This window comes from Cornus florida, unplaced genomic scaffold (assembly GCF_030987335.1).
Source record: "Cornus florida cultivar Cherokee Brave unplaced genomic scaffold, ASM3098733v1 CherokeeBrave_3.0.0_Hap2_Chr11, whole genome shotgun sequence".
NCBI lineage: Eukaryota > Viridiplantae > Streptophyta > Magnoliopsida > Cornales > Cornaceae > Cornus > Cornus florida.
In genome coordinates this window covers 123,545,229-123,568,428 of record NW_026775581.1, presented here as the reverse complement: position 1 = coordinate 123,568,428, position 23,200 = coordinate 123,545,229, and the positions used below count along the sequence as shown (strand labels likewise).

General features: G+C 36.7%; 2 protein-coding genes across 6 annotated transcripts; both read right to left on the bottom strand.

The window, feature by feature from the left end:
- Positions 1–476: 476 nt before the first annotated feature.
- Positions 477–5,550, bottom strand: LOC132283200 (GPN-loop GTPase QQT1). Of its 4 annotated transcripts, none has more exons than XM_059785127.1 (11): positions 5,337–5,550; positions 4,959–5,003; positions 4,683–4,762; positions 4,309–4,383; positions 3,814–3,917; positions 3,517–3,673; positions 3,282–3,369; positions 2,096–2,168; positions 1,882–2,012; positions 1,056–1,126; positions 477–906 (listed from the first exon to the last, which is right to left on the bottom strand). In XM_059785127.1, exons 1-10 carry the CDS (start codon positions 5,426–5,428, stop codon positions 1,066–1,068), a joined length of 906 nt encoding a protein of 301 aa, XP_059641110.1. In that variant the 5' UTR covers positions 5,429–5,550; the 3' UTR covers positions 477–906; positions 1,056–1,065. The 4 variants fall into 4 exon arrangements, with proteins under 4 accessions (XP_059641110.1, XP_059641111.1, XP_059641112.1 ...); XM_059785128.1 differs by having other exon boundaries at positions 477–861; XM_059785129.1 differs by having other exon boundaries at positions 477–824.
- Positions 5,551–6,587: 1,037 nt separating this feature from the next.
- Positions 6,588–20,326, bottom strand: LOC132283198 (telomere repeat-binding factor 1). Of its 2 annotated transcripts, XM_059785124.1 has the most exons (8): positions 19,986–20,326; positions 18,996–19,148; positions 17,051–17,222; positions 16,664–16,881; positions 15,444–15,528; positions 12,256–12,339; positions 8,951–9,300; positions 6,588–6,973 (listed from the first exon to the last, which is right to left on the bottom strand). In XM_059785124.1, coding segments are annotated over exons 2-8 (930 nt in total). In that variant the 5' UTR covers positions 19,016–19,148; positions 19,986–20,326; the 3' UTR covers positions 6,588–6,972. The 2 variants fall into 2 exon arrangements, with proteins under 2 accessions (XP_059641107.1, XP_059641108.1); XM_059785125.1 differs by lacking the exon at positions 18,996–19,148 and having other exon boundaries at positions 19,986–20,321.
- Between the last annotated feature and the right edge of the window lie 2,874 nt (positions 20,327–23,200).

The window sequence follows — 23,200 nt, the reverse complement described above, 5'->3', positions numbered from 1 at the left end:
ACTCATAAGCAATATTATTTTACATGAGGCACTTTCATACCATTATTGTTGCAATGCCCTAGGATAGCAATGCCATAGAAGCAAGTGTTAGTCCAAAACAAAGTAAGAAATATTAGGAGAAAATAACAGGTGAATGATTAAAAGAAATATTTGGACCATATATCACATTCTCATAGCCACTAAAAGGAAGACTATCACTATAATACCATTTTTTTGTAAACATTGCTAATAGAATTTCTTTCGTTTAAACATTGCAATAAACCATATATATATATATCGTGGTTGAATTTTACTCTGAATTACTAAAATAATATTGGAATGTATACACTCTGGTATGATCATCATATGAGCTTACTGTATGTGCCTCAGGCTCTGCGCTAGTGAGCCTCAGACAAACAATTTAAGTAAATAGTAAACAGTAATCCATCATTTTCTGCTGTTGATAAGTACCACTGCTATTTAAACTTGCGTCCAAATGGCAAACACAAATCTATGTAATATCCATTTTCATCGTCTTGAATGAAGCCACCAAAATTTCACAAGAACTTTTAACATGAAAGTTGTGTATATACACATCAAAACCAGTACTGCTGTGAATAACTACCTACCAACCATATAATTATCATAACTCAAGGAAAGATTGACTCACTGATTGTCACTAACCCAAAACAGAGTTTCAACTTTTAGCAGTCTGTTATCCGTAATTATAAGGATCAAGTCTTGATATAGATATAGCTGCACACATCCAATCATGAAGATAAAAGGCACCGGTCAAGCATTCCAGAACCGAACATGAGCTGATGACATTTTGTTTGGTATGTAAGCTGAAGACATTTATCATGCATGTGAAGAACACTTCAGCTGAATACATTGCAAAAGTGCATTTCCAGGAGCCAAACATTAAAGCTACCAAACGACAATAATAAAAACAAAACAAAACAAAACAAAAATCAAAGTAAAATAAAACCCTAACATAAATAGTAATGATCAAAATAGCCAGTAATAGACTGCTACTCAGATCAGTGAAATCTCATTCTCTAATGTAAAAAATGAACCTTTTCTCCATCAGTCATCAGAATCAAAATTTTCATCATCTTTCATGTACTTCTCCTGCACTGCTGCTGTTGTGAAACTACTTAATTAAGCAAAACTATCCAAACTCAGTTTAGAAGTCGATATAATAAAAAATCAGAGGATGGATCCTATAAATGCCACCAGCAAAGACCATAATTTGTAATAGTAGCCTATGCCAGAGAACATAAAAACAAATTGGTGTGTGCATGAAGTCCTCAACATTAAGCAAAACCAGTTAGTGATTATGAATTTTAAGATAATCGTGTTAAAGATGAATTATGAAAATATTTCAAGAAAAGAATCGAAAACATTCAAAAAAAAATATGCTAGTACCGGAAACAACATAAACATGATCTATAATTTAACTATCCAAATAGCATATTTTGGCCTACATTGTATATGTCCATACCACCTAAATCTACTCTATTTTTTTCTCCAAAACGCATCACTCCTAATTCCTCTTAACATTTGACTGTTAATAATTTCTCTTCTGGTTACTCCTACCGATGCATGATTTATTTATTTTTAATACCCAACATTCTACTTCAATAAGATAGCTAAAATAACAACTTATTCCATTAACCTATTTCATACTCTTCTATTACATAAGATACCACTACCTTGTCTTCATTTTGCCCACATGATCAAAAGGAGTCAGCTGTATGAAGGATTAGTACTTATGGTTTTTGCTGAAGGATTAGAAATATGGTTTTGCTCGTTCAAAACACCTGCTATGTGCAGAAGATATTTGAAGGGTTTGAATTAAAGAAATGAGCAGGCATCATAAAGAATTTGAAAAAAGGATATCTATAATAATCCCAGTCAACAGGACCAGCAGCAATTTTGCTGAACTCAGTCGCACTCCCTTCTATGCCAGCAAATATATACCCATTGCTCTTATCGATCAGCTTCACGAGAGTCCCCACACTCTCTTTGTCCTGGAAAAGCCAAGCAACTAAAAATGTATGCTGACAACATAATCACATAAACCAAGAAAAAAATTGAAAGTAAACACACATGCCTGAATATCCAATGTACTGAAGTTGACTAAACCATGGTCTTCTATTACTTCACATAACTCCTTTGTGAGTTTCCTGCAAATACAAATGTTGAACAGCTCATATAATGAAAATATGATTTCTCTCTCTCTCTCTCTCTCTTATGATAATCCCACAGGACGACATGAAAATAGAGTACCCAACTCATCCTTGGAAAAATCAGCCCTATCAGACACTCTGCTCCAACCTTTCAAATCAAGAAATAAGAGCACAGCAGGGAAGACTGACAAAATATAATTTTGACAAATGCTTGCTGGGATTCATTTGAAAACCTGCTCTACAAGAGCCTGAATTTTCTAATTTTATGGACCTTATAAACTATGCAGCCTTTTATTATAATACAGTTAATATCATTAAATTATTCCTGTCTTATTTCCTTATCAGAGTCTCCATTGGATAATATAAAGAATATCAAACTAACTGGTCACTTGACAGCAGACTGATATTATGGAGCAACTTCCATGATCAATATGTCTCAATGCCTACTTGGTGCATCCAAATGAAGATGTGGCCTGTGGGAAAGAGAAGAGACAAGGGAAATCTTTCTTTGTAAAATATAGAAATGTTGTGTGATTATTTTGCATTTCCTCTTCCTCTCTGGCATTTCTTCAGTTCCACAGATGGAAAAATGAAAGAAACATATAGCAGAATTTCTTAGGGGTACCAGCAACAAGAGCAGCATTGTCAAAGGCGCGCAGCCGTGCGCCAAGGCTCCAGGCTCATCCAGGCGCAAATTACGCCTGTTGTGTGCCCAGGCGCACCTTTGACAACACTTGTGCCTTCAATTTAGAATACGAATGCTTTAATAATAATTTAATTTTTCAATTGTGCAACTCACTTCTCTTAGGCGCACACCTTGCCTTGCACCTTGCGGCTAGGCTCCAAAGGACCTCTAGCGCCTTAGTGCGCCTTGGGCCTTTGATAACACTGAACCAAAGCAAACAAGGGTGGACTAAAAAAGATCAAATTAAAGTTTATCTTGTAAGTAAATCCATTTTGAATTAAAGTTAGAATACTGGTAACGAGGCATTATATGAATGGGTAGAATCTTTAAGAACTGAATGAACTTCATCAAACAACATAAGCAGGAACGACAGAAGAGTTGATTTGATCTAAATAATATTTCCAAAGGATTTAACCAACAAGCACCTGTATTTAGCAGAATGAGGATCTTGATCAAGATGATATTGCAAGTACGATAAATCTTCAACATCTGTGTAGAATTCAAGATTAAAAGCTGCAATACAGATTAGTAAAATGATTAGTGAAATACAGTTTTTGAGTGATCAATTTGGACTATTTCAGTTGCATATTAGACGGATAAACAAAAAGATTTTTTTTTGTACCTATATTACATCTAAGGCAATAGAATGCTTGGACATACCTAGCTTTCCATAGTTCTCAATGAGATCAATTTTTGACAAAACATTGATGTGGGGAAGTTCCAGATGTAGCATGGTAGAGAGAGAAAGAAGCAACGCACTCACATATTTCCCAGGGTCACTGCAGAGATGTGCATCTACTAAGTGGATGGCAGTCAACTGCACAAAGTGAAACCCCCTTTAAATTTCAGTAAGAGTGTGGTCAAGTTACTTTGTTTGTGTACGAGGGAAGTATACAATAATTAATGAAATGTAATGAAATGTTGCCAAATAAACCATGACAGAGAAGCCTTGCATACCCTAAGATTCAACTTTGTTATAAGTTTGCTCATAACATTCTTGGCATTTGAATGAAGGAAAAATAGTTCCACTTGGCCAGGAAAATCAAATAGAAGATAGTGATCTGCATGGTAATTGAAGTATGTTAGGATTTTATTGCTTCACTAGTATCTAGTAAACAACTAACTTCTAATGCAAGAGTAATCAAATTGTAATAGCAACTTGAGTTCTATTCAACATAAACTACAAATTAAGACAATGAAAGGAAATTCACCAAGCAATAACCAAAAAGACAAAATTGGCTCATAAAATGGTCCAAGGTTCATAATCTACTGTGACCAGTGTCCTTACAACCAACAGGAAGAAACGAATGAAGATAAAAGGAACCAACATTTATAAATAACCTAATAATTAAAGATGCGTGACAAAAATTAGAGCAGCTGATTATCACTGGCAAGGAAAATTTCACAATTGAAGACAATTTCCTGTCATGTGTAGGCCTTATTTATACTAACCTTTCAGAAGAGGCTCCAATCTGGACTGCAACCAGTCAATATTTTTCTCCAAGTAGTCCATGCAATAAACAAGGCCTAGTTGGACATGGCAGAAACGATTAGCTGTAAGGACATGTACCAGGAAGCCCTTCCTTTTGAGAAGGTATTGGATACGCCCGGCGCACCAAATATCTATTCCTTCCTTTGATGTTCAATGATTAGACCTTTTTTTTTAACTCAGAGAATTATTATGACAAGAAAAAACCAACAAATTTTATTATCAAAATGTATGGCACCAAACTACAACAAAAATTTTATAATCAAATTAAATTCAATCAGCTTTTAACCAATTACAACTTCAATTTCATAATAAAAAATGGCCAAGCAGGATCGACCTCCATTAGGACCAAGTGAATGCTCAATCATCACATCACTGAGTTTAATAAGATGCTCAATATTAATAGCACATTCATACCTAAAAATTATAGGTCAAGGAATCAAAAACAGTTAAAAAAGGGAATCGGTTCGAAGCTACAATAACAATATATATATATATATTTTTTTTGATAAGTCAAACAATATATTTTTGTAAAGAAACCATATTTAAGAATTAATAAGAAGAAGAAGAAGAAGAAGAAGAAGAAGGTATAAATCTGTATATGAAAGGATACGGCAATGAGTCATTTGCAGGATCCAAATTGATAACAGCAACTTTCCTGCAAAATGTATATATATTTTACAATTCATTATCATAACAGAATATCTACAATTACACAGTCAATGAAGTAGCCGAGGATGAAAAAGAAAATAAAAAATAATTCATATATATGTGTGTGTGTGTGTGTGTGTGTGAATGTTATAGCATGCAAAGATATGAATCATCAGAAAACCTAATCCAGAAAGAGCTGACCAAAAAACCCTAGCTTATGCACTGGTACAATCGAGACAAAACGAGGCTACAACTTTACATCACATTCTATGTATATTTATATGTGTTTCCATGTATATATATGTGTGTGATAAAGAGATTAAAGTGTTGAAGCACTGACCTTCCGATGAGTTGGAGGAACTGCGACATGCCATTGCAGTAAGTGGTCTTCCCCGAGCCCGGTGGACCGATTACAACTTGACCAAAAGTCATTATTGGTTCCCACTTCTCCGATTCCTACTTCTCAATGTTCAATTTCGAAAATCAGACAGATCAACAACAGATGAGTGCATATGGTCGGCTTAACGTAGCTCGGGAAATTGAGTACTGGAAACAAAAAAGAAAATATGATAAATTCGGCGTACTGGCTTAGTGGGCCCACAGTGGCGGGTGTCGCAATCAGTAGGACTCACGCCTAATAAGCATGGTTAAACGTATTTATAATTTTAATTTTAGAATATATTTTAAATTTTTTAACAATGTGAGATTGATGATTACATTTAAAATCATAATATTTTTAAAATTGGATCATAATTTTTGTTTATATAAAAATATAATTTATTATTATTTTTATTACCCTTTCTTCTTCTTTCTTTTTTCTTTTTTTAAGATTTGAGCCAATTAATTTTTATAAATTTAAAAATACATGAATGAGTTTTTTTTCTAATTTTTTTTTTTTTTACCCGAGTTTTTCAAGAATAATTTTTCAAAACCTGACTATCAAACAAATTTGTGTATTCCATTATTCTTGGTGACACTAGGCTCCATTCTCTTGTCGCTGGATGTGCTATGGAGAGCTAAGAGTTATATCAATGTTCTACCATGTTAATTTCCGAAAGAAAAAAAATGTTCTCCCAAGTCAGTGATGGTTGTTAAAGTCCGTGAGCATTACTATATCGACGTCGTCCATGATTGTTTTTTTTTTTTTTAACTAAAAATACAATTTAGTCAAATCTATAAATATAATACAGAAAGAGTGAAGATGCACATTTTTTTAACCACCACCTCCGCCCCCCTCTTGCCCCACCACGACCCTCCAAGACATGCATTATCTTCAACTCCCGTCCCAATGATATCTAGTTCTACATCTAACATAATGTGCATTTGAAATTCATGCATTCTTTATGGAAATTTGAACCCTTCTACTTTGGAAAGTGAGGGACGAAACTCGGCTAGCCCTTGATTATATAAACAAAGTCAGACTATCGATGACCTTAATTGTTTCACTTTAACAAGTCTGGATATCATTTTTTTCATTGACAAGAAATACACATACCCACTTTAGTCCTTTGGACCAGCCGAAAAGGGGCATTGTAAAGCTTCTTGTCATTGTAAAATGATGGAATAAGCATGGTGTATTTAAGGTAGCCAATAGAGTAACAGGTTCAACTCCTGCAATTTATTGGAAAACAATAAAAGAGCATTTTGAATAAACATCTGTATTGCCTGTAATTGAATGAAACACAGTCCCAGAAGAAAATGCAGTAATTTCTCAGTCTTTCTTGGATCAAATAAGAAGTCAAAATGGAAGGTGAAGTATACACCCAAGCTTCTGAAAGTTTCTATTTACGTTTCTTCAGCTATCCTCTTCTCTTTACTTCGATATAAACCTCAAAACTGGTAAAACTCAATTATGTATTTTTCAAGATTTACAAACCTATCCATATCTACAGTGATAGATATGTCCGTAGAAGACTGCTGCACCCTGGAGTTTATCGAAGTCCTATACATGGATATCCATTCAAAAGTTTTTGCCATCTGCACATGTGAGCAAAATATGATTTTTAGGATTGAAACTATAAACAACACTTGTATAGAGTAAGAATGGAGAATGCTATGAAAATGCAGCAGCAATCTGCTGTGCTTGTCAGATAGACCTTAAACTTGAAGGTCAGTAACAAATTTGAGACCATATGCATCAATCTTACCAAAGATGATTTTATTTTGAGATTCTACTAGGAATATCGTACACAAAATTGGAAAGCCACCAGGAATGACAAAATTCAACAAGGTATCAACTACTAGCTGGAAGAAAGAAAAGAAAACAGAAGAATATTACTTTTAAAACTGTCGTCGTGCTTTCTGCATATGAAAACAATTCTATAAAGTAAATGATTAAAACCAAATGATGGTGTGTCTGCCAACAAAATACAACGGAGCTTTATTGTGTGACCAGTTGTGCAGTATGCATCCAAAGAAGATTGCTACCAAGGAAACTTAGGAAATTAACATTGGGCAAAAACCACCTTCTTCTGCATGAAGCTATTTGTCCAAATAACTGGGCGAGCTTTAAAACTTTAATTTCATAAGGATGCATTATACATAACTTCAATTGTGATAAAAAGAAATAAATGGAGCCTTAGGCGACTTAGGCACTCGCCTAAGGCCCAACAGGATGTATTAATAGTAGGGATGGCAATTTGACCCGTCCCCACGGTTACCCGCCCTTTTTTGACGGTTTTGGGAGACCGTTTTGCTTATTTGGGCGGGGATGGTTTGATGTAATAAAAACCCGCGAGGGTTTGGTGTGGGGGCGGGGAGAGGTCGCCCCGCACTGCCCCGTCCCGTTTAGATAGGCAAATTACATAAGAACCCTTATTTCATTAGTATATATATTTACCACTATATATTAAGTACCCCAAATAACAATATTAAAGTAACAAATGAATTTGATTAAAAGGAAAGTTGCAATGGTAAAGAATTGAAGATGAAGGAAAAAAAAAAAAAAAAAAGCAAATCTATTTCAACAATAAATAAATTATGATCTTAAACGGGGTGGGGCGGGTACCCGCGGGGGTAAAAATGTTAAAACGGTTACGGGGATGGGGTGGAAAGTTTCCCTGTTTTTACGGTTTTGGGCAGGGATGGGGGCGGGATTTTTAAACGGTTGCGGGTGCGGGGAAGGGTACACCCGCCCAAACCCGCCCCCGTTGCCATCCCTAATTAATAGTAGGTCCCAAGGTTTTCTCAACTTTCCTCTCTTCACATTTTTTTTTCTTCCTCATTATAGTCTTTCCACTGTCCCACTCCATCTCCAATTTTTATTCTCTCACATCTTCTGGTATTTTTTGATTCTTCGATATTTGTTTCCTTGCAAACTCTCACTTTGTAAGCGTCTCAATGTAATACTCCAACGAATTTGAAGTTGGTATTTCATTTTCAAAGTAATATATTAAACATTAAAAGGTTTCTTTTATAATTTTCGCCCAAGGCATCAAATTATATTGAGCAGGCCCAGTGTTAGGTTGACAATAAGCCAGAACACATAACACCTGTTTGGTGTTCTTTCTGAAGACGATTCTCTATCACCAGAACTATAGAGAGCAATGTCCGAAAGTTTCAGTCAGAACTAATAAAATGAGCGGAAACACCATATCTAGAAAGTTCAATTGTTTTCAGATGTGCATGTTTCAGGAAGCAAAATCCAAAGAATTGTGCCAAACATTCCCTCAGTTTTACACCAATGAACATGAGTTCTGAAAAATCAATTGTATAACTGAACACATCCATTGGTGAGGGTTCCATTTGCTTGAGTTTTGTATCAGGAATTGCCCAAAATCTAGGAGGGGAGAGAGAGAGAGAGAGTTGTTTTCAGGAAGCAAGAGATTTTGAGAGAGAAAGATAGAGGCTCTCTGGTCAAACTTCTTGAACCCCATTACCACAGATAGTAGGCACCATTAATGCAAGTAAAAAAGAATAATATATATAAAAACGATGATTGGGAGAAGACTTTACCAGGCACGAAGAGCTCTGCATTTCAATGCTTTCATTGCTGCTTCAGCTAAAGCCTGTGCTGCTTCTGCATCAGCTTCTGCCGCCTCTGCCTCCCTTGCTGCCTCTGCAGCCTCCGCAATGGCAGCTTCTGCCTCTGCAACTGCTCGGGCAGCAGCAGCTGCAGCCTCTCGTGCAGTCATGCTCCTCATCTTTTCTAGCTCTGCATCAATCTGGGATTTAGTAAGAATTTTGATGTCATTCTTCTTTACTTCTGGAGAATTCTTCTGCTTTCCCTCTAGGATCAACAGGGAAGAGTCTCTTACTACAACAGAAGATGTTGAAGTTGGTGCCATCCTGTACCGATGCTTTACCTGTCAATGAAAATGCCATAATTATGATCTAAAGCAAGAAACAACCCGATCTTGCTCAACTTTCTTTAATATGAACTTTCTCCACTTTTGTACTCATCATTCTTTACTTGATTATGTTCATATACACATTAATACAGACATATTTCAGAAACAAAAAAAAGTGTACATGCCATCCATCCAAACAAATTATGCTGATTGCTTACTCAATCAGAATATTTTTTCCTTTTTTGTCATAAACCATAAACCTCCATTCTTACTAGGTTAATTGGGAAAGCCTTAAGAACTGCTTGCTGAAGGCCTACAAACCAAGAGGTTTAAAATTGATTGCTCACACCCTGCATAATCTGTGGACGTTTGGTTGTGATGAAAGGAGACGGACCCAACCTTTAGTTTTATTTTACACAAAATGTCTACTCTCAGACTCTGAACTGTGATCTCAAGCTTGTCAGTTGGACCTAACCTTTGCTTCTGTCACAAAAAAATTTATTGTGACATAAGCAGGACCCTCTAAGCAGGACCCTCTAAGCAGTGGTCAGTGCACTATTGCAGAGAACTGAAATAAGCTTTATAATAAAAGGAAAAAAATGACTAAGAGAAACAAATCATAATTGTGGAAGTGATCAAATATTTACCAAAAACCATTGTACATAGAGATCAGAACAAAAATAAACTCAACAATTCACCAAAATTAATCGGACCCAACCTTTGGTTTTATTTTACACAAAAAGGACTACTCTGAGACTCAACAATGTGACCTCACGCTTGTCAGGACCCTCTGAGCAGTGGTCATTGCACAGGAACTGAAATAAGCTTTTTAATAAAGGGGGAAAATAAAGACTAGGAGAAACAAATCATAATTGTGAAGGTGATCAAATAATTACAGCAAACCATTGTACATAAAGATCAGAGTAAAACTAAACTCTACAGTTCACAAAATTAACGGATTTTATGACTACTCTAAAAATCCATTAGCGACTAAAGATGCAAAGTGATCAAGTCATTTGGCAACAGAAGAAGAGATAATCAAAGATATAACCATCTACCAACAATTGGAATAAATCAATATGAACCTTACATCATATATCGAGTACTAACTACTAACGCAACATGGAAACTCCACAAAAAACCCAAATAAATTCTTCGAAACATTCTTACTTATCAAAAAAAAATTCTTTGAAATAAGATATAACTTGTTGATCAGTCCATTAAACCCTCAATACAAGATGGAAAGAAGTGGAATAAAGGAAATATTCTTTTGAAGATCAAGAAACTCATAATCAAGTACAGTTTATACCGAGTCACTGGAAAGCAAAAACGAAACCCATACCCATTAATTTGAAAAACCAAAAATAAAATTTAAGCTCTTATCAAAAGTGACGACAGCAGAAAGGAATAGGTTGTTTGGCAGTCACATGTCATCAACATCAACAGGGAAAATAAGACTACCTCAGGTGCCTGGACAAATTTGACAGAATTGGCATTGTTAGGGAATTAAAAGAGTAGTGATATTGAGCACAGATGAGAAGGTGACATAAGTTTGTAAAGGTTATTCCAGGAGCCAGCCTTAAGAATTCCTTTAATAGAAATCAACAAACCTAAACAATTTGAACAAGGAAAGAAAATGAATAAACTTATTTTCACAAAGACAAAACGTAAAAATGAACTGGATGATTTAATTCCAATCAAGTGAAGATGTGAGATGGACAATATACAGTTATTCAAAGTTGTACGACATAAAATACAGGTAAATGCAAAGAATCATGTCTTAACCAAAAAAATTCCACTGGACAACAAAGTCCCGTCATCCCGCAAGGCGCAGATCGACTTCATAAGAGAAGGATCAGTACCATCCACCAGGCTCTCATGTTAATCTGACCAAGGGAAAAGTTAACAAATCTGTTCCTGTTCAACCTCATCCTAGTCATCAAGATCGTATATTTTATGTTACATGTAATTATAAAATTGCAATATTAATATTCTTTAACAACAAGAAGTCAAATTACAAATCCTTAACGCGCTGATTTTTCATAAAACATCTCATAATTTCTAATTCTGACCCAATAAAAAGTTAAAGAAGTAAAACAAGAAAAGTAAATTGGATAATGGAGAGGGGAGAGAGAGAGTAATTAGGCCGAATTTTGAATTGGGAAGTAAAACGCCCCACTTGCAGATCAGGCACGCAACGCATCACTCTCCAAATAGAGCATTGAATTTCCCATTATACTCATCTCATGTAGAAATCCACTACTCTCAAATTCAAATAAATTGTAAGAGCATGTAATCGGCCAAGATAAGATGCATATTCATGACATGAAATTTGATTTAAATATTTCCATAAACCACAGTCCTCGAAGTTACTTCCAATTTTCAGTCAACAAGGAACAGAGACTTCGATACAATATGCTCATGAAATTTTAATAGTTCTGCCAGATGCAGGAAGGGTGGGGGGTGCTTTGATATCAAAATTGACTAAGAATGAGAGAGGAGATGAGAAGAAGATAGAAGAATGAGGGAGAACTAATCTCCTTCTACGATATTCAATAATCATAAAAAGGTACCTTCACAATGTTATCAACCCACATATTTATAAGCATCTAGGAAAACCCTAATCAAATCTTATTACCAAAAATAAAACCCTAAATTACTAAATATCCTAAAATTAAAGCATTACTATAATAATAATAATAAATGGACAAAAATCCCTAATTCTATAGTTCTTTTCCATGTCTCCAATAGTAAAGGCGAAACACGTGCACTTCAAGCTCTTGGTCCATATCTGGTTCTCCATCACTGCCAAGATGCTGCCTATAGATGTTCCCTTTCAAAAGCATCACCAGGCTTTTCTTTTCTTTTTTTCTTTTTCTTTTTCTTTTTGTTGACGGCCCATCAGTTTCAACAAATGTTAAAATTAATGTTTTGCTAACATTAGTTGAATATGCACGGCAGAAAAATTACCTTTGTCAATTTGCCATTTTCTGTCAGAATCTTTAGGTTTGTCGTCAATAGCCTTTCCAGGTTTGGAGGTGCCAAGTATTGCTCCTGTAAAATCAAAATAAAAAATGTCAAAACAACTTGAAACAAAATGAAGTTGGAACATAACAAATCCATCAAGTGGTTGTGTCTATATAAATCTTGCACATTACACTAAAAATGAATTCACATTAGTATCCTCAACTTTGTGGTGATTCCATGGTGTTTATGACAAAATTAACAAAATGTTAATAGTTGCAAGGTTTTGAAGAATTAAAAACAAATGTAAGAAATGGTGAAAACTTGATGACCAACAGATTCCCGAGAGCTGGGTCTGCAAATGAACTGAGGCGAGCTGAGTTGTTTGAGCCTGCTTGGTCATCAGAAGACAGGAGTTCAAAATCGGCTTGTTTTGGATGAGCTTGGACTAGCAAATTAAGACTTGGCTTGTGCAAAAACAATCAAGCTCGGGACTGGCTCAAATTGGCTCACATACAAAAATCAAGCCAAATTAGTCCATATATCTCTCTGTTCTAGTGTGAACAAATCTGATCTCAAAGTTGATGTAATTCAATGGGAAACCAAAAGCAAGAAACCCATCAACTTAAGATCTGTTTAGATGTAAGAGGGCTCCTTCAGATTTCATCAGATCTGTTTAAATGAGATTTAAAAACCCACAAATAGAGGTAAAAGGAAGGCCAAAGAAGAAGAAAATGAGGAATAGGAAACGAGAGAAGAGATCTCAAGGGGAGCAAGTGCTTCACATTTATCCAAAAATGAGATTATCAGCCACTTAGAGATCCCATGACTTGATACTTAAGAAATAAATAATAATACAAAAGTATAGGTCAAAACCAAGAGAAGGAGATGAAGGTTGCTGTTGGAACTTAAATCAATCAATATCTTAGACCATCATCATCAGCACCTATAGCAACAAAGAACGAGGACTGTAAACGTTTTCAATGTTAGGTGCTCACAATTAGAGTAAGTCCAAAATTTGACAAGTAAACTAAGTGATGCTTGATTATATTAAAGTTTATGCAAGATTGAGCAGTGTTGGTCTTTCATTTGTCCAAATCAAGTATGTTTTTTCATTGATTTTCCTTGATATAAAAGCCAGTAATGCATAACAACATGGCAAGGCTCACAATATGAAGTATATCATACTATTTCTCAAAGTTCCCATGCCCCACAATACACAACTATTCATGAGTTAGGCTCAAAAAGAATGTTCAAACTTGGTTTATTTAACTAATGAATCAGCCCAAGCTATTTATCAATAGTTCTGTTCATTTGCAACATTATTAAAGATGACCATTTCTACTGTCTTAGATCAATTACATACACAGTTATTAAAGGCTCAAGTCGCGAAGGTTCCAAGGGTTGGGGACCATTCACCCATTAAAGCGGTATTTCCTAGAGCCCAAAGGCGCGAGCCTAATCGAACCAATGCGTGTGTAAAAAAAATGAATATTATATATAAGTATAGAAAGGAAAATCAAAGTATGCAACAGAAACTAGTCAAAATCAAAATAGAAAGAAAGGAAAAAATATATAAAAACAAAAAAACGAAAAGAAAAAAAACAGTATATCTGTTCAATGGATTAGCTATCAATATACATATATCTTTTTAGTTTGCATATGAATTCAATTAAATCAATATACATTCTGGACAATTCAAGATATGCAATACAGCTACTTAAAACGTTTTTTTAAAAATGGAATTTTTGACTTGTAAACTTAGAAAATCAAATAAATCAAAGTACATAAATCCTTTCGATATGTATATACTTTAACAAAATGAAATACTAATAAAATTGTGCAACAACACAAGGAAAGAATGACGTAAAATTTTAAACATATTACATTGACGTAAAAAAATCAGAATCAAGCACTAGATGTAATTCATGTTAGTAGTCAACCATAAGTTTGTGAATTCCACCAAATATATAAATAAAATAAACAACACGGTCCATTGATGTGACAATTATGTGATGTAGGTGTAAATTCATGGTCATTAAACAAATGCATAAACATTAAAAAATGAAAGGCATGCCTTCTTTAAGCGTGGACCTGCAAAAAAGCATGAGTGTGAGAGCTTTATGTGAGCCTGCCAGGAAGAGTCTGCTTGTAGTATGTTAAGATGTTCTGGCCTTGACGAACCTAGAGCTATTGGGAGCTTAAGCCCTAAGTGCGCCTTTAACAACTATGATTATTCATTAGAGAATATTGATGTGGACAACCATAAAATCAAAGAAGTAAAATGGAAAAGTCTTAATAAAGAGTACTACTTGATAGAAGAATACGTTATATGGAAAAGTTTTATAAAACAATCGGCCAGATGATAAATGTGCTGGGTAATTGAGAGACAACATTTTCAGACTCAGACTGAAATGAGAACTTGAGATGCACAATAGCCATATAGAAAATATAAATGAATAACTATGTGGTGAAGTTAATTTGCAGTTTACAAATGTTAAATATAGACCAATGAGTTCAACAGCACGATGAAATAATTTGATCGAAGTTAAAAATGTACAAAACGAAGGACAAATGGAACGTGAGTTGAGGCTGTGGAAAGGATAAGGCTCCACGTAGAGCAGACAGGAGAAAACGGTGAAGGTACCCTACCCCATGTAGTTGAGGACGCTGAGGCCTGTTAAGTGATGGCTAATCCCAGCTAGTTGAAAATGGTTCAAAACAGGATCTGAATCATAGTTCAAATTAAAGTTGGTTCACTTAGGGCAACCTAAAAGTCACCGCATGGGTCATTCTTTTCCTTCAGTTAGTCCCTTAATGAAATTGCAGTTCAATCCTTCCATAAAACAGATTTTGCAGGCATATCATTAATATCCAATGTTATTTGTCATTAAATGACACTGCAGTTCAACCCTCCCATAAATGAGGCATATTTATAATTTCTGGCATTATGATTTCAACAAACAATAAAAGCATTTGAATGGAAGCTGCTTTAATTTCACCAAGGTTGTCACTTGCAATATTTCATATTTTCCATAAATATATATCCACAAGAATTATAAGTGTTGGAACACCCCGGGTCCAACCCAAAAAAAAACAGGAACCCAGCAGTTCTACTCTATTTGTATTTGATTCTGCAAACAATATAGAGTTCTGTAATCGTAACTTTAAGACCCAGAGCCCAGAGTAAATACCTCTATGTACATGGCAATTGCAGTCCGGTTAGAACCAAGACGGTCCTTCAAATCGGTAATGGCCTCCAATATAAGATTGTCCAAACTACATTCATCAAACACAAGTTCCAATAGATCATGTCAACAAATACACAAAAACAAAATTGCATGGTTCCAAATTCATTGTGTCAATAACATGTATGAATTCACACCTCTCCTTGAAGGATAAGGTATAGCTTTTTTCTTGAACAGGGAATAAAATCCAAGTCATGACACACTAGTTCAAAACTTGTTACTTTTCCTATATACAATCAGCTCAGTACCACTTCCACCTTCAACATATTGGCGTCATTGGCAACACATCCTGATCAGCAATTAGCTCTGAGACAATTCTGTGATAATAGTTTGTGCTCCTACCTTTCTAACTAAAAAGGCATTTCAAATAGGTGACATGAGAAGAACTATTTCAAAAGGCAATTCTGTCATCAATTAGTGACATGAGAAGAACATATTTTCCCATCACACTTGACTGTTTATGTTTAAGCTTAGAAACTCCAGAGGCCCTACAAAGGATACATTCTGGTCGGATGATATTGATGAGTTTAGAAAGGCTATATGGCATTAATTATTACATTTAATCTGGCTCAGTTACTACATTTCCAGGAGTAACTTCTTTCAATTGTGTTATTAAATGAGCAAAAAAGTTAAGAAGAACATCTAGATGGCATATACTGAATCACAACAGAGTAGTGGAGCTAAAAGGTCCACCCCCTCCCAAAGAAAAATAAAGAAAGGAAAAGAAAATCACCAAAGCGAAGTTTTATACTGAAGCCTCAAACATCTAAGTATTACAACACTGCAACTGGATGCAACTCCCTCTGCACTACTATCGGCCACATTTTAATGAGTGTCCATGCAAAGATAATTTACTACGTAAATATCACATTGTTCACATTCAAGTGTCATAGATACCACCACAATAATGAGATGGACATGATGCAATTACTTTTCAGTCACAGAACTGTATTTGCAAGACATGTGTACAAGACTAGAGTTGCTTAAAGATGTATGAATACTCGAGATCCACCACAATCCTAGAACTAACTGGTTGTTGGGTAAGCTGATCTATCGCTTTTCTTCATGGTCCAAGCCAATTTAAGAACAAGGACAACTCATGTATGCCACCAGCAGGAATCAAAGTTTAAGAAGGGAAATACCAAAAGTTGAGAAGTAAATATAACCTTGAGATTGGTTTCTTAGAACCAGCAATTTGTAATGTCTCACTACAGATTGCAAGAGGCTTAGCATCAACAATTTCTAAATCACTCTGAATTACAGTGCTAAGAGCCATAGGGTCATCATCATGCTTGGAAGTCTGCTGATTGTTCTTAAATGCATGCCTAGCCTTATGCCGGGACCCCCATCCACTTGCCGCTACATTCATATTTCTCCATTTATCCTGTCCAGGTAAGAATTATACCCATTAATACGCCTTTTTCCAGTCAGGTAAAAGCACGCATCAATACAGCATATCTGGCCTGAAAAACTTACAAACATTCAAACTAAAGAAACCAGTAACCTTCCTTTCAATAATAAAACATGCATGCTAAAGGTTTGACATCTCATACCTTAAGGTCCACATTTGAACGCAAATGCAATATGGCACTAAATTCCGGGTCTTTAAGTATTGTGCTCCATTTGCCTGCCCCATACTTAGCCACTCCAGCTTTGAGGGCAGCTTCTTCTTCTGATGTCCACTTCTGCTTTGGAGCACCCATCAACAGAAGCCCCAAAATCTTCCTAGAAAAAGAAAGAAGGAACAGTTAAATCTTGTCCTCTATCAGCATATGTGCAAAATAAGAATAAAACACCAAAGCTATGATTAGTCTATCGTCATTGTGCAAAAGAAAATTGGCTCCTCTGTATAGTTGAATACCCAGAGTAAGATTTTATCGCAAACTCCTCAGTTTACCTATGGCTACAGGTTACAGGTATATCTCACTAGTACTGCACAATTCAGTTGATGTTGAAGTTCTAAGCTATACATATGAATTTTTTTAAGCTCTTGCCAATATCAGCTCTGAGCCTTTAATTGTTAAGTTTATGTTTATACTCAACTCAACTCTTTGGAACGGGTAACTTCAATTAGACTACATAAGACCAACTCTTTTCCTAACTGTCTCTTGCTAACTAGACCTAAATTAGTTTGGGTCTTTCTATTCCTCTATCTTACAGTCAATATGGATCAAGTCACTTCTTTCATTGATCCAAGTGCAATTTTAATTGCAAATGGCCAAACATCTTAATCGGTTCCATTTTATAGTATTTCAATTGAGTAAAACTTCCACTATATTCGTTTTAATTTTAATTCTTTTGTCTAAAGCATGGCTAGCTCAACATCCACATTGGCCACACTCATCTACTTAGTCCGTCCTATTTTTATTTTTTTTGATAAATAGTCCGTCCTATTTTAGAGTAACATCAATTTAAAACTCTCCCTCCTTGTAAATAATTGAATCTAGTCAAAGAAACTTTTCGCCCTTTTTGGGTAATTTGTGAAATATGTGTGTGAATACTTACCTAACCCCCCAAAAAAAAAATTAAATAAATAAATAATTTTGCTTTTTGGTATCCCTTAACCCTTCATCTTCAATATCTCCCGATTTGTATTCCTAATTTAGCATGTGTTTCTACCAAAATAATGCCATTAACTAGCATATGTCATGGAATCTCACCTGAATGTGTCTAGTCACTTAATATATTACTAAAACCATAAGTAAGGGGTCTGATGAAAGCCTATACTAATTGCAAATTCACTTGTTTCTCCCACATTTGTTCTTAATAAGGTTATAGCTACATCAAACATAGTTTTTGTCACACTAACATCCACGTATTTGTCTGTGACATTTCTTTTCTAACACTCACCATATCATATCTTTAAGTATCATACGATAAATTTTTTCAAAATATATAAAACTATATAAAGATCCTTTTCTTCTCTCTTCATGGTTCCATTCATCTTCTTAATCTCTTCACGTTTATAGCTTTGTTGTTGACCTCCCAACTAAAATCCAAATTGAATTTCTACCTCGAATACCCTTCTCCTACGAGGGAAAATAAACATTTTTCTTAACTTTTTAAGGCTAAACCTAAGCTTTTGCCATAAATTTCAATTAAAAATTACTCAAAATAACTTCCAGCCTATATTTCTTCTTTTTTTTTCTTTTTTTTTTTTTTATCCTAACTTTCAATTTTTCTTTCTTTAGTTTCATCATCTTTTACCAAGACCCTAATGCTTAGTTTGGTAGGAAGGATGGAAGAAGGGAGGAGAGGAAGTTTAGAGCGTGTCTCCATTGTTTGATACATGAGAGTTGGAGATAAGGGAAGGATGGGTGGATGAGGCATCAATCCTAGCCCACCATTTTTTATCCATCCAAAATTGAACGGACTAGAGGAGGAAAAGAAGGATAATTGTAGTAGGTACCATAGAGTGGCGTTGTTACCATTCAGTGTTTAACATGACTTGTGTATTAAGTTGAATAATGAGGGTGTAATGGTAAAAAGATATAAAACCTTTCATTTTCTTTCCTCATACCAAACAACAAAATATGTCAACTCCTTCTCTTCCCTTTCGCTCAACCAAATAAAATGAGAGAACATTTCATTTCCCTAGGGATGCCTCATCCATCCTTCTTACCATCCCTTTCTTCCATTTATCTGTCCTTCCTTCCAAACAAAGCATAAGAGTCAAAGCATAAGAGTCTTATCCTTTATGCATTTAATTAAATGAAAAATATTTGTTTATCTTCTCATATAGTTGCCAAAAAAAAAAGACAAAAAATACTCATGCTTTATGCTAAATGTCAACTTTTTTTCAATAATTAACTGTTCTTTTAACCTCATTCTTTACATGTTTGTATCTATCAAGCATTTGATTTGTTTTCTATTTTTACCAAATTTTATCACACTGTGTGTTTTAATTACTTTTGTACTTCTCACTTCACCACTAAGTTTTCATAAGTAATCATCATTTTCCTTTAGATTCTTCGTGATATATATATATATATATATATATATATATATATATATATATATATTTAATTCTTCTTAGCACATCCACTCAATGTTACATCATCTAATTCCATTTTCCTTCCATCCATGTCTTACTCTTAAAGAATTCTACTTCCACGCTTCTAAATTCCTCCATCTAGTTCTTAGGTTTATAAAAACTTTTTCTCTTTCTTATTATTCTTTAACACAAACATTCACAATCATCAGCCATTAGCCTACATTACAAGATCAATCTCTGAAATTTATGTTTATAATTGACAAATTATTCAGATGTTTTTACATCGGCAAAGCAAATGGCAACGAAATATTCAATTTAGTAAAAAATCATATGTAATGGAAAGATAAAATCAAATACAGTGCATACCATGCAATTTCAATGAGAGTCAAAACAACATTAATACATGAGAACTTATGATCATCACAATTATCATCTTTGCGTAGAACAAGACAGAGTGTGTGCGTTTGTATATAGACATGTGAATATGTATATACCACGGGAAGGTTCGCAGACGGTGAGAAGTAGGAAGTTCAAGAGCAGATCAGTGGCAAGTCGGCTTCATGATTCACTATCCCATTATTCGCACAAACAAATTGAACGATTAAAAACCCTAGAAGCGAGTGTGGAGTTTATGGAAAAACCTCTCTTTTCTCTCAGTTTTTCCTTCTTTGTTTTTTTTTTTTCGTTTTTTTCGTTTTCTTTTTTCTTTTCTTTTTTTTTTCCTTTTCTTTTTCTCTCGCTCGTAACTTGTTTTTTTTCTTCTTCCCATTTTATTCAAAAACAGCGATAAGCAGCCAACATATTGACTTAAAAATTCTAAAATATAACTGAAGATGCAAGAAATTCATACTCTCTTTCTCTCTCTAAAATTCTTACATTTCAACAAAAAGATCCCCCATTCTTTCCATTTCTTCCCTTATTTATAGATATTTACAAGATATTTACAAATATTGACGGATTGCTGGATCTGGGCCTGTTCCTCCATAAGTCCTGGTCACCTTTGATGGGCTTATTCGCGTTCGGCCCATATGACAGTGTCTTTTTATGGGCCGACCCAGCTGTACGGACCGGATGTCGTGCTTGCAAGTCAGATCCGGCCCATGTCGTCCTGGGCCTCCTCAACTGCCCCCATAATTGCCCCTTATTTAATAAGGGGGTAATTATTGATGGCGTCTCATCATGACGTTGACGGCTCGAGAAAACCACGTGGGGGAACGGACGGTCAGATCCAGAATCAATGTTCCGGGGCTCGATGAATTTCTCGCCTTCCTGACGCTTCGGCCCTCGGGCCCCCCTCGCCTTTATAAGGCTCTAGAATACCACTTCACGTCTTTTTACCGTCTCCATCATCAGTCAAATCTCTCTCTTTCTAGAACAGTGCTAAGCTTTTTCTGGTGAAATCCTTCAAGAGTCATTCTTCCAGCGATCTTGCAGTCCTCTGAGGTTAGTTTTGTTCCTTTTTACTTTCGGCAGGCTTCTATTTACCCCCTTTTAGATCCTTCAAGCACTTCCACCATGGTTGTAGATCTGGATGTTCTTCGTATGAGACTTAGACTTCCTGACAACATCGAAGTTAGGGTTTGCCCTCAGGACGTTAACATTATGACCGGTGCCGGCCTCCTGCCCGGCGAAGTCTTATTCACGAACCTTCAATTGAATGTCGTTAGGTTCCCTCTGCACCCTTTCTTTAGTTATGTCTTCAATAGATTGGGGATATCCCCCCTGCAGGTAAACCCTAATTTCTTTAGAATCATATCCGTTATGCTCCTGTTGATGCGTGACAGAAATCTGAACCTTGACCTCATAGACCTTCTTCTGTGTTATAAGGTCAGTAAGATCCGTACTAACGAACCCTTCTACCACCTCTACCCGTTCGAGAAGATGTCCATATGTACGGACACAATAAAATCTGAAAAGGGTTGGAGGGATAGCATCGTGGGCATTAGTGGGGCTTGGTCTTCGCCGGCTGCAGAGGGTTACCCAATCCCGAGCGCCTTTGGTGTCTGTTCTGTTTCCTCCTATAAGAAATTCAAATCTCATAAACATGATTGCCCCTGCGAAACATGCGTTCCCCGTTTTTGTACTTTCTTATGCCGTTCCTTAGGAATACCTTGTGATGACTTGAGCTACAGTGTTTGCAGGGATAGGAGTAATTACTTGAAGAAATACGTTCTGAACGATATTCCTTCCTGCTCAGATCTCCTCACTTCAGACAACCTCTTAGCGCTCTCATCACTCGGCTACAACATGAGCAGGCTTCAGATTCCTTCTTTTGGCAGGAAGAAAAATACTCCCCCAGCCACTCCTGCTGCTGGGGCGACCTCCTCTCCAGCATCAGCCTCTTCCTCAGCCACCATCTCTGACACTATCCCGAGCACAGTGGCTATTAACTCCATTGTCAGCACCCCTGCTGCCAACCCGAGCGCGTCTCCCCAAACTACCACAGCTCCTGCTGCCGCGGGGGGCGTTCGGGACAAAGAACGAGGCAAAAGGCCTCATCCTGACAGTGAAGTCGATCCTGAGGAGGAACCTCTCATAAGAAGGACCCGGGTCTCCGGGCCGGGTGCTCTCTTGCATCGTGCGATCAGAGCTCCTGCTCCCTCTGGGCCTACTGCAGCTGGTGGCTCCGCTTCTGCTTCAGGCCCCCCTTCTATCCCCACCTTACCGCCATGGGCCCCTCGGTACACCCGAACGGATGGGACGTTCGTGAAACCGAACGAGACCATGCTGAAGGATGGCCAGACCGCCATGGCGTACTATAGGAGCATGTGGACTCCGAAAGACCTTGAGGCGGCAAAGGGCCTATCCCAGAAGGATGTGTTCAGCCGCTTTCCCCAATCTGCTATGGAGGTGACTTTTATTTTCCAACTCATGAATTCTCTCATATTATTTGGTCTTGCCTTCGCCCGACCTGACTATTGGCTTAACCGTTCTTAATGTACACCTATGCAGACATTGTTCGGAATGATGGCTATGCAGAAGCAGGTGGAGATGGGGAACGCCAAGGCTCGTAAGTTTTCTGATAGCCTGGAGGTGGCTAATAAAGAAAACGACCTTCTCGCCATCAAGAATACCGAGGTACTGGCTCGGCTTGAAAAAACTGAACAAGAGAGAGATGTCCTGAAGAAAGAGAATGACTCTCTTCAGGATGAGAAGGATGCCCTCCAGCTTGAAAAGAGCGTCTGGCAGACTGAGCGTGACTCAATCAGAGACGAAAAGGCAGAACTCCAGCGCCTTCTGGCTGATGAACAGTCTGCTCGGATGGCTTTTGAGAAGAGAGCTCTGGACGAGCGTACCGCTCTGATCGATGCGATCAGCAGAGTGAGCGGTGGGATGCTGGCTCTTCACGCTCGGTTCTCAAGGGTCGGTGCTCTTAGATATGCTCAAGGATTCCGGGAAGGTTTCGCCGACCGAGTTCCGGATGAGGGACAGACCAGTTCCACTCCAGATGAGGTCGACAAGGATTTAGGGATCGAACCTCTGGGGGTCTATGTCGACCCAGAACCCACCGAAGCGGAGCGCATATTCGATGAGTGCCAGGACATTGCTTCCTCAAGGATCATCACAGCTCCTCCTACCGCTCTGCCTCTGACCGCTCCTCAATCGTCAACTGTGGTACCTTCCATAGCCACTGCTGACGCTGAGCCCCAGCCGAACGATTCAGTCATTCATCTTGATTCCCCACCTCGTGAAGGTGAGACGGCTGATG